This window comes from Petaurus breviceps, unplaced genomic scaffold, assembly GCF_028583685.1.
Source record: "Petaurus breviceps papuanus isolate PSGF00001 unplaced genomic scaffold, PetGlider_PUasm1.0 180, whole genome shotgun sequence".
Taxonomy (NCBI): Eukaryota; Metazoa; Chordata; class Mammalia; order Diprotodontia; family Petauridae; genus Petaurus; species Petaurus breviceps.
In genome coordinates, this window is record NW_027185782.1 from 1,904,901 (window position 1) to 1,916,016 (window position 11,116).

At 52.3% G+C, this 11,116-nt stretch overlaps 1 protein-coding gene across 4 annotated transcripts in view; it reads left to right on the forward strand.

Annotated features, from left to right (window-relative positions):
• Positions 1 to 11,110, forward strand: part of SEMA6B (semaphorin 6B) — a 44,705-nt gene extending 33,595 nt beyond the window's left edge. For all 4 annotated transcript variants that reach the window (XM_069086778.1, XM_069086779.1, XM_069086780.1 and 1 more), the window contains 13 exons: positions 152 to 214; positions 353 to 454; positions 947 to 1,037; positions 1,717 to 1,836; positions 2,349 to 2,437; positions 3,132 to 3,349; positions 3,749 to 3,880; positions 4,776 to 4,925; positions 6,354 to 6,536; positions 6,713 to 6,853; positions 7,102 to 7,179; positions 8,896 to 8,954; positions 9,434 to 11,110. In XM_069086778.1, coding sequence (XP_068942879.1) covers positions 152 to 214; positions 353 to 454; positions 947 to 1,037; positions 1,717 to 1,836; positions 2,349 to 2,437; positions 3,132 to 3,349; positions 3,749 to 3,880; positions 4,776 to 4,925; positions 6,354 to 6,536; positions 6,713 to 6,853; positions 7,102 to 7,179; positions 8,896 to 8,954; positions 9,434 to 10,398 — 2,391 coding nt within the window. In that variant the 3' untranslated portion in view covers positions 10,399 to 11,110. The remainder of the gene's footprint in view (positions 1 to 151; positions 215 to 352; positions 455 to 946; positions 1,038 to 1,716; positions 1,837 to 2,348; positions 2,438 to 3,131; positions 3,350 to 3,748; positions 3,881 to 4,775; positions 4,926 to 6,353; positions 6,537 to 6,712; positions 6,854 to 7,101; positions 7,180 to 8,895; positions 8,955 to 9,433) is intronic.
• The last annotated feature ends 6 nt before the right edge of the window (positions 11,111 to 11,116 follow it).

Consider the following 11,116-nt stretch of genomic DNA (forward strand, 5'->3'; position numbering starts at 1 on the left):
CTCTCTCTCTCTCTCTCTCTCTCTCTCTCTCTCTCTCTCTCTGTCTCACACACACACACACACACACACACACACACACACACACACGCCTACCTGAAAACCCCCCAGCCCCATCCATTCCAGCCTTATGGCCCTAATTCTGTTTCCCCAGAAGCTGACCTGGCAGTCAAATCCAAATGACATCAACATCTGTCGGATGAAGGGGAAGCAGGAGGTAAGATCATTTTTTCCCCATCCCAGACCCATACAGGGAAGGCCATCTTAATACTCATGCCCCTTCCCCCAGAATTGTCATGGCAGGTGGCCCTAAGCCTTCCCCCACAGCCCCCGTGATGCTTTTCTTCTTCCTCAGGGCGAGTGCCGTAATTTTGTGAAGGTGCTGTTGGTTCGAGATGATCACACCCTCTTCGTGTGTGGATCCAATGCATTCAACCCTATCTGTGCCAACTATAGTGTGAGTCTTGGCCCTACCTGGTGCTGCCCATACTCCCATCCCAAGGTTGTGCCAATCATAGCCTAAATCCCAGCCCTACTTGCCACTGCCCTTACCCTTACTTACCATTTGCCATGCCATTAGGTGAGGGGTGTTCTTACCTTGTCTTAGGCAAAACATTTGTTGTAACACTGTAGAAGCCCCAGATGGGGCCAGTGCTACCCCAGGGCTGTGCCAGCTAGATTATAAATCCCAGCCCTGCTTGTTCACTTAACCCTACCCTCAACCTAGGCTATACTGTTTGCCCAGTCTAGGCTTGTGGGTTCTGACTTTGGATCCAGAACAGAAGGAGAAGCCCACTCTTGGGATTTGCCCTCTGGATCTCAAAGAAATTTATGGATGTTTTCCCCCTTTGGAAATGGGTGGGCAGGTAGAATGACCTTGTCAGGCTGGGGCGGAAGAGAGAAAACTCTTGGTCACTCATAGCCCTCTTGCCACTCCTGGCCCCTACAGATGGACACCCTAGAGCCTATGGGAGACAACATCAGTGGCATGGCTCGGTGCCCATATGACCCCAAGCACGCCAATGTTGCCCTCTTCTCTGGTGAGTGTCCTTGGCTTGTAACTCTGGTGTCAGGCTCAGCCTTAGGCCAAGATTGAGGTTCAGTGTGAGGCCATTGGTCATTCCTTAGGTCCTCTGGTGAAGTAGACTCAAATACCAGCCATCTATGAACATCTCCCTTATGGAGGAATTTTTGTATAAAGGCCAGTTATGCCACATCCATTTCCCCCATCCCTTCTGTCTGTGTATGAGCCCTGGTTGCCATTGATGGTGGTAATCCTTCATTCTCAAAGAGGACCATGACATCAGGGAGGTGATGCCAGGACATACAAGTGAATTGGATTTAAGTGAGGGAGGGCTGTGCAAAGTCACCAGACTCAATCTCTCCTCCAGAGCCATCTGGGTCCAGTGGCCAGATATAAATCAGGACAACGAGAGATAACCCAGGATGCAGCGGAGGGCCTTGACATTTTCAAGCTGGGTCTTTAACAGGTCTCAGTTTGACTGAGGCAATGCCCACCCTAGAAAGCCAAGAGGGAAGGGTTCACCCATTACACAGATGAGAAAAAGGACCATAGATGGGTGAATGACTACTGTAAGCTTACATAGCTCATACTGTGGGCCAGGGAAGGGCCCTCCCATTGCACAGACAGTTTGGTGAGTGCTTAGAATTTGGATGTCTCTAATCCCACTCCTTTGCCTCTCCCTTATCCCCACCCAGGTGGGATGCTTTTCACGGCGACAGTCACGGACTTCCTGGCCATCGATGCTGTCATCTACCGAAGTCTGGGCGACAGCCCCACACTCCGAACAGTCAAGCATGATTCCAAATGGTTCAAAGGTGGGAAGCCAGGGAGGGGAGGAGGAAGAGCATCTCAAACTGCATCCCTCACCATAATAAGAGTCTTGAGTGATGATAGATAGAAGACACAGCTCTTCATGTAAAAGGCATCTCAGACTGCATCCCCTACCATAATAAAAGTCTTTAGTGATGCTAGAAGGCTCAGCTCTTCATATGAAAGGCATCTCAGACTGCATCCCCTACCATAATAAAAGTCTTTAGTTATGATAGATAGAAGGCTCAACTCTTCACATGATAGGCCTGGGAGCTGGAATCTTGGCAGGATGGTCTTTGAAATCCTTTCACTGTAGAATTTGACCCCCTCTCCCCACTCACCCCCTACAAAAAAAAATTCCCTTGTCCTAATTAAAAGCCCCTTTTCCCCCTCAGGAGCCTAGTCCAGTTGTCTCATGTGTCATAAAAGTTCTCAACCTAAGAAGTGTCTCACCTCATGGGAAAGGCTAGGCCTTGACCTCTCTTCTCTTCCCCTCATCTCATCCCTTGACCCACAGAGCCTTACTTTGTCCATGCCGTGGAGTGGGGGAGTCATGTGTATTTCTTTTTCCGAGAGATTGCCATGGAGTTCAACTACCTAGAGAAGGTGAGTCCCTGACTGAGGAGGAGAAGCAGGGAATAGAGAGCCAAATGCTACCCTGAAACAGGCTGTGGAGTCTCCAGTGCCTGAGGTCTAACCTATAGTGGTTACCAGAGCAAGTGTGCCCAATCCAGAGCTAGCTACTATGAGGAAAGAACAGGGGCCTCTTATATTCATGCTGGGCCTGATGTTTTCCAAATAACTCATGTCTGTTATCTCAGTGGACCTTCCCAACAGGCTTGGGAGGCAGGGCAAGGATTATTCCCTCCCCACTTTACAAATAAGGAAACTGAGGCCCCAGAGAGGGAAAGTGACTTGAAAAAGTGATACACCAGTAGCAGAAATAGGACCAGAACCCAAGTCTCTCTCTCCTGCACCACACTTGTATGTTTCTTCATTGAAAAAAAGAAATCACCCCCAAATCCCACCCTTAGAACTGTAAGGGCTAATCTTAGGGTCATCTGGTCCAACGCCTCACTTTACAGCTGAGAAACAGAAGACTCAGAGAAAGGAGTGACTTGCCTAAAGTCATACAGTGAGTTCATGATGTTGTCAGGATGTTAACACAATCCCTCTGACTTCAGATCTGGGTTCTTTATATAAGACTGCCTTGTCTCACTGGTTTCCATCATGTGGGAGTTCAAGGCAGGCTAGGTCAGGGGATGGATGGGATATGTGACCCACCAGGGCTACCCCATAGGTTGTGGTGTCTCGTGTGGGTCGAGTGTGCAAGAATGATGTGGGTGGCTCCCCCCGAGTACTGGAGAAGCAATGGACATCCTTCCTGAAGGCCCGACTCAACTGCTCTGTGCCCGGAGACTCCCACTTCTATTTCAACGTCCTCCAGGCCGCCACTGGCATCCTCAGTTTGGGAGGCCGCCCTGTGATCCTGGCCCTCTTTTCTACCCCCAGCAACAGGTCATTAGGACAGGGGATGGCGCTAGATGGGCCCCGATTCATAGCCTTGTTAGCTGGGTGTCCTTCAGCTCCAGGACCTCCGAGCTGAGTGGAAGACTCTAGCTTCCCCTCCATGTGGCCACCCAAAGCTCTCTCTGTCCCCACTGAGGCACCTCGGGGCACACCTCCCTTGAGTGGCCTCTTCACACTGTGCTCCTAGCCCTCACCCCAAATTTGCATGTTATCCCTCCTCTCCTACCTCAGCTTCAACTCTCCATGTCCCCAGATCCCCAAGCACTTAAATTCTCCATGTGCCTAACTCACTACTTAATTCCCCTGTGCCCCCCTAGCCTTGCCCCCAGCTTCCTGTCTCTAACTCTGCTGTAACCTCTCCATCCTCATACCCCTCTCCCAATACAGTATCCCTGGCTCGGCTGTGTGCGCCTTTGACATGGGCCAGGTGGCAGCTGTCTTTGAGGGCCGCTTTCGAGAACAGAAGTCTCCAGAGTCCATCTGGACCCCAGTGCCTGAAGAACTGGTACCCAAACCTCGGTGAGTCACTTAAGCATTTACGTGCAGACTATGTGCCAGGCACTGTGCTAAATTCTGGGGTTACAAAGAAAGGCAAAAGCATATATTCTAAGGAAGAAAACAACATGCAAGCAACATGATACATGGACAACAAAATATATACAGCATCAACTGGAGATAGCAGAAGGAAGATGCTAGAATTAAGGCAGATCAGAAAAGACGTCCTCCAGTAAGTGGGCTTCTAGCTGGGTCCTGGAAGAAGCCAGGGAAGCCAGGAGGTGGCTTTCAATCCTGCCCCCTTAGTGCCAGACAGCTCCAGGAATAAACCAAAGACTTGGCTAGAACTCAAGTCATAGGAAAATCAGAGCTGAAAGTTCCTTTGAGATCATCAAGTCCAGGGGTTCTTAACGTGAGGTCAAGGAACTTTTTTAAAAAAAGTTTTGATAACTATATTTTAATATAATTGGTTTCCTTTGTAATCTTGTGTGTTTTATCTTATCCATTTAAAAACATTATTCTGGGACAGCTAGGTGGTGCAGTAGATAGAGCACTCACTGACCCTGGAGTCAAGAGGACCTGAGTTCAAATGTGGCCTCAAACACTTGGCATTTCCTAAGCTGTATGACCCTGGGCAAGTCACTTAACCCCCCCCCCCCCCATTGCCTCAGAAAAACAAAACAAAACATTATTCTGAGGAGAGATCCATGGGTTTCAAACAGATGCCTAGAAAGGGCAAGTAACATCTCCAGGGTCACAGGGAGCCAATAAGTGGCAAAGCCCAGATTTGAGCCCATGCCCTCTGACCCCAGTCAGTTGTCCTTGACTCCTAGCCCAAGATACCAGGGCTCAGTGGAAGCAATATGTCAGCCCTCTGGACCCTGACCGGTCCCTCACCTTTTTCCTCCTCCTCCCTCAGGCCTGGGCTCTGTGCAGCTCCTGGAATGCCCTACAATGCATCCACTGCCTTCCCTGATGAGATCCTCAATTTTGTCAAGACTCACCCCCTTATGGATGAGGCCGTCCCTTCACTGGGCCACGCCCCCTGGATTGTGCGTACCCTTGCTCGGTGAGTGCTTGGGGAAGTGGAGAAAAAAAGGGAGTGTTGGAGTTTGGGGGAAGAAGGGGGTTTCCTGATTATATCTGGGTCATCTAGTATTACTGTGTGTGTGTGTGTGTGCGTGTGTGTGTGTGTGTGTGTGTGTGTTCTTCCTAGTCGAATGTTGACTATTACGTTTATTGGTGGTATGCAGGTGGGGAGGGATGATATCAGCTCACCACTGGCTGTTCCAGGAGCAGTGTTATACACTAGGGATACAGCCACAAATAAAAACAAAGACCATCCCAAGCCTCAGGGGGCTTACAATCTCATAATCTAAGACAACACACCAAATGAAATGGAAAAGCAAGGGGAAGGGACAATGAAGAAGTCCAGAGGTGTGAAGAGCTGGGTGAGAAATGAAGAGGGAGGAGCCAATGGAGTACAGTGAGAGACTGGAGGTTTTTATTGAAAAAGAGAGAGAGAGAGAGAGAGAGAGAGAGAGAGAGAGAGAGAGGCTGCCTGGGGGGGAGGGGAAGGTGGCAATGCTAGGAGTTCACCAGGATGAGACCAGGAGAGGATATTCTAGCCATATGGGATGGGAACCAAGGCAAGGAGGCTGGAAAGCCTCGGCCAGGCTTGGAGACCAAAAGTCTGCCAGTTTGACTAGAGCAGAGTGATGAGATGAGGCTAGAAAGGTGTGGGGGATCAGGGGGAGGCCTTAAATGTCAGGCAGGAACCTTATCTGGGAAGTTCTAAGGAACCACTGAAGATATTTGGACCGAGATGTGAGACCTGACCAGATGAGAGATGATGTTTCATAGGCTGGATCTCAGGAGGGTGTGTGAAGGTGGGAAGGCCTCCAAGGAGGCCTCTGCTTGGCAGTGAGGGCCAGGATTAGGAGGGGGCAGAGAGAATAGAAGGGAGTGGGTAGATAAAAGGATTGTCCATAGGTAAAATCAGCAGGACTTGGCAAATGACTGAATGTGTGTACGGGGTGGAGGAAAGGGAAGAGTCCATGGTTCCAACTTTAGGAATACGAGAACCTGGGTGAATGTGCTTCCACCAGGAGAAATACAAAAGCCAGGAGGAGAATAGGATGTAGGAGGAACAATGAACTTGGTTTTAGGTGTGTATGTGGGTACTGGCATATGCATATATTGTGTTGGTATTCAGCACTCCACATGTGTGTATCATGTGTATCAGGGGCCTCATATGCACAAAGAAAGGCATTGTCATCATGGTTTATTGGCATGTGCAGTTAGATCAGTGCACATGTATTTCTATGTAGGTGTCCTGGGTAGATGTAATAGGCTGTATGGGCCTGTGGCAATGGTCCTGCATGCCCATTAAAGTATGCCCATCTGAGTAAGGCAGGTATGCAGCTGTCCCTTAGTCGGCATGGCCAGGGAGGAAGCCACCCAAGCTCTGACCTTCCTTCCTTTCCCTGGGCACTAGGCATCAGCTGACCCGAGTAGCTGTGGACACCGGTGCAGGACCCTGGGGGAACCAGACCGTTGTGTTCCTGGGTTCTGACACAGGCACCGTGCTGAAATTCCTAATCCGACCCAATAGCAGCCCCCGGGGTCCCGCTGAGCAGAGCGTCTTCCTGGAGGAATTTGAGACCTACCGGCCCGACAGGTGGGGACATGCTGGGAGGAGCCTGTTAGGGGGCTGGGGGTTCTGTGAGCTTTGTGAGCTGTGGCAGCCACAATCTCCCTAGGAGCTTGCCAGGACTGGCTGGGAGAGTTGCTTATTAGAACAGTCCCAACCCAGCCCAAAGTTCCTCCTTCCCAGCTGATCCTATTTCCTGACAGGTGTGGGCGTGGCCCTGAGGAGAGCCGAAGGCTTCTGAGTCTGGAGATTGACCCCACAGCAGGTGCCCTGCTGGTGGCCTTCCCTCGGTGCGTGGTCCGTGTACCCGTGGCCCGCTGTCAGCAGCACTCAGGCTGCATGAAGTGAGTTTCTGTGAGCCTAGGGCTACTCTTTGAGTTTGGGGGGACACCACCTCACCTTGGACCTGGAAGTTAGGGTGACCTGGGTCCTCTGGGAGCCCTGGAGAAGCAGAGGTACAAAGGAACTATGGAAAAGCTAGAGGCTTGGGGGAAGCCTGGGAGACAGGCCCCTGATGCAATGCCTAAGGAAGGGAACTTGGATCTCTTACCTCCCTTCCTCTTCCCCCACCCCTTTCCTTCTTGCCTTCCAGGAACTGCATTGGCAGCCAGGACCCCTACTGTGGCTGGACACCAGATGGCTCCTGCATCTTCCTGGCCCCAGGCACCAGGTATGGGGCAAACTGAGGAGAAGGAGCTTATACCTCTCTGTGCATCACATGGAACTAATTGGGTCCCAGAGTGCCTTCAAGTCATCCCTGGGGAGAAAGGGGAGATAGAAATGGTATTTGTGGCCTGAGTGTATGCATCTCTGAGCTTTGGGACCTGGCATTGTGGTCCAATAAACAATGTGTTTCAGGGGATCTGGATTCAAGTTCCTTCTCTCACATTGAAGATAACAGGACCACAGGGTTGCTAACTACCTTTGCTTAGAGTAGGTGTTTATAGATGGCAACTGAAATTGAATTGAGTTTTTCCCAGTGGCCTCATTTCACAGATGGGGAAACTGGGCCTCCAAGAGGATAAGTGACTAGCCCAAAGTCCCCCAGGTGCCAATGAACAGTGACTAAGCTGCTCCTCTGTACGAAGCCCTGGGCAGGAGCTGGGGATGAGATCAGGTTAATGAAGACAGCCTCTGACCTCCAGCAGATTAGTTTAATGAATGTCAAGACCAAGATTCATCAGGTCATAAGATTTAAAGCAGAAAAGAAAATCTAGTCTAACCCCCTCATTTGATAGTTGAGGACCCAGGCCCAGAGAATTTGAGTGACTTGCTACAAGTCACAGAGCCAAGTCAGGAGCCTGACTCAGACCCTCTGCCTTCAAGGTGTCACCCTTCAGCTACCTCTGGATGCCTTATGTGGACACAGCCTTTTCCCCAATTTATTCTCCTCTCATTGTTGTGCAGTCATTTCAGTCACGTCTGACTCTTCGAGACCTCATTTGGAGTTTTCTCGACAAAAGATACTGGAGTGCTTTGCCTTGTCCTTCTCCAGCTCATTTTATAGATGAGGAAACTGAGTCAGAGTTAAGTGACTTGTCCAGGGTCACACAGCTAGTAAGTGTCAGAGGCCAGATTTGATGAGTCTTCCTGACAGAGCTTGGCCCTCTGTCTTCTGTGCCCCGCAGCTACTGGAGTTCCCCTCTGAAGGGTGCCATTTTCCTCCTCTGTAAGATGATGGGGATACAGCATGATGACTGGGCTCACAGGTTGATTTTGAGGAAAGCACTTTGTAAGTCTTAAAAGTGTTACTGAAATGAGAATTCTAGGGATCCCACAAACAGGGATTTCCAAAGAGACACGCCCAGCAGTTAGGGGAGCCTTCTCCTTAGCCTCCAGGGTCCCCGCCCAGCCCCTAACAGTGAAAGACTGAAGAAGCAGAATGATAGGTTTGGGGTCCAGAGGTGTGGGTTCAAATCCAGCCTTGCTACTTCCTAGCCATATGACCTCAGACAAGTCACTCGGTTTTCTCATATGTCAAACAAAGATTCTGGGCCAGAAGACCTCAGAGGTTCCTTCTAGCTCTAAAGCTGTGATCAAATGATAAACTCAGTCCCAATGCAAGAAGGGACTGAATGAGAGGGGGAAGGGACTCTGTAGTACTCTGAAGCCTGCACCCCACAGTACAGCGAGATGGCACAAGAAATGGAGCGCTAACCCTGGAGAGACAAGAGGACCCCAGTTCAAATTGAACCTTAGACAAAAGCTGTGTGACCCTGGCCAAGTCACTCACTAATCTGTTTGCGTCCATTTCCTCACCTGTAAAATGGAGCTAATAACAGCAGCTACTTCCCAGGCTGTTCTAGTGATTGCGAAGTGCTTAGCACACGTGCCTGCCCCATAGTAGGTGTTCAATAAATAGTCATTTTTTCCTGCTTTCTCACAGGGCTGCCTTCGACCAGGATATCTCTGGAGCCAGCACTTCTGGCTTAGGAGACTGTACTGGTGAGTGCTTGAGGGTTAGGAAGAGGGCCTGACCTAACTCAGCCTGGCAACATCTCCTGAGGAAGGGGAACTTTATGAGCCTCCCACCCCACACATATCCAAGCCCTGGCCAAAGGGGGAGAGGTCCTGGCCTGTCCCCATCATGCTCTGTGCTGCCTCTGTCTGACCAAGCCTGTTGGGGCACTGAGGCTCTCAGGCCTGGCAGATGGACATAGAGGGAGACAGAGGCCAAGGGAAATGGATGGGACAAGGTGAGAGATGCTGAGGGCAATTGTTGATTCCTGAGGACCATAGGTAAGGCAGACTGATGCGAAAACAAGCTAAGACAAGGAAAGGCAGTGGGATGGGAGCTCCCCTTTTCTCTGTCCCCATCAGCCCCAGTTCCCACCCTGGAATTTCAGTTCTTTGGCCAGAGGGCTGGTGCCATCTGCTTGGGTCTTACCCCTCCCACCCCTGCTTGCCTCCCACATCTGTCCCAGGGCTCCTTCGGGAAAGCTTCATGGAAGAGAGGGCTGGCCTCGTGTCTGTGAACTTGCTGGTGACTTCCTCAGTGGCTGCCTTTGTCATTGGGGCTGTGGTCTCAGGCTTCAGCGTCTGCTGGTTTGTGGGGCACCGAGACCGGCGGGAGTTGGCTCGCCGCAAGGACAAGGAGGCAATCCTGGCGCATGGTGGGGAGGGCCAGGTGGTGAGCGTGAGCCGCCTGGGCGAGCGGCGTGGGGGAACCGGGCCCCGGGCCGGGCCCCCTGAAACCCTGCTGGCCCCCCTCATGCAGAATGGCTGGCCCCAAGCAGCCTTGTTGCAGGCTGGCCAGCATGAACTCGCCTCAGGCCTCCTGCCCACCCCTGAGCAGACCCCGCTGCAGCAGAAACGCTGCCCCAGCGGACTGCAGCGGCGTGGCTGGGAGCAGAGTCAAGGAGTCCTGCACACTGTCCTCCGGGAGCCCTCTGGAAATGCCCCGTCCCTTGGTGCTGCCTCCTCCTCTTCCTCTTCCATCATCCTGCTGCACCCTGGTGGTGGCGGGCATGGGCCAGACCCAGAGGCAGGTGGCGATGTGCGTTTCCTGCCCTCCGCAATGGCCGGGGGCCGGGACCAAGTGGGTGGGGTGGCCCCCTCCCAAGCCAGGCCAGGCCGGGCCTCTTACGTCGACTTCCCTATCACACCCCATGCCAGCCCTGATAGGCGGCGGGTAGTGTCAGCACCTACGGGCCACCTGGACCCAGCCACTGACAGCCTCTCACGGCCCTGGAGCCCTCCCACAGGGAGCCTGACAAGGAGCGGCCCAGCTGCCCCGGCCCTGCGGCGTACACACACCTTCAACAGTGGCAGTGGCAGCAGCGAAAGTCGCCCAGGGGAGCCCCACCACACCCGACGCCCCCGTCCACTCACAGACTTTGCCCGCTTGCTCCCCTATGGGCCTGAGAGGACTGCACCCCCTGTGCAGTAAAGAGTCGGGGGACACAGCCCATCGATGCCCCCCAGTACCCTCCTGGCCTCCACTTCCCTGGCGAGGGGACCCAGGCACAGTGCCCGCCAGCTCAGGCACAGGAAGAAGCTGGCCAGGCAAAAGATGGCCCCCAGGCCCTCATTAAAGCAGCAGCCAGCCCCGGCCTTCCTCAGAGCAGGGTGCTCATGGGGAGTCGGGGTTCCTTCTCACACCGGCCCTCTGCGTCACCCCCAGGGGGCTACACAAGAAGCACAAGAGCGTTGACCCCTTCCCTTGGGGGGTGGAAAAAGCTGTGCTGGTCTGGGCTGGATTTGGAGTCAGAGGGTTTGGGTTTGAATCCCAGCTCTGCCTCTGACTAGCTTTGGGACTGTGGGCAGGTCATCTAACCTCTTAAGGGCCTAAGGGTCCTTGTCTGTAAAATGAGGGACTAGATTGGACTAGATGGTGTCTTCAGGTCCCTTCCAGCTCTAAATCCTATGATCCCTATGACTGGAGACTGGCCTATAATTTCCTATTTGCCATTCTCCTGATTATTTTTCTTTTCTTTTCTTTTCTTTTTTTTTAATGAATTGCACAATCTTGGGCTCAGTGGGACAGGCCAAGGAATCGCCCCTCTGCCCAGGGGCCATGGCCTGGCCAGAGCCTCCCCTCCCTTGTCCCTGGGTATCCCTTCCCCACCAAATGTTCCCTTCGGCCAGGGGTCCTATGAGTTGGGTGT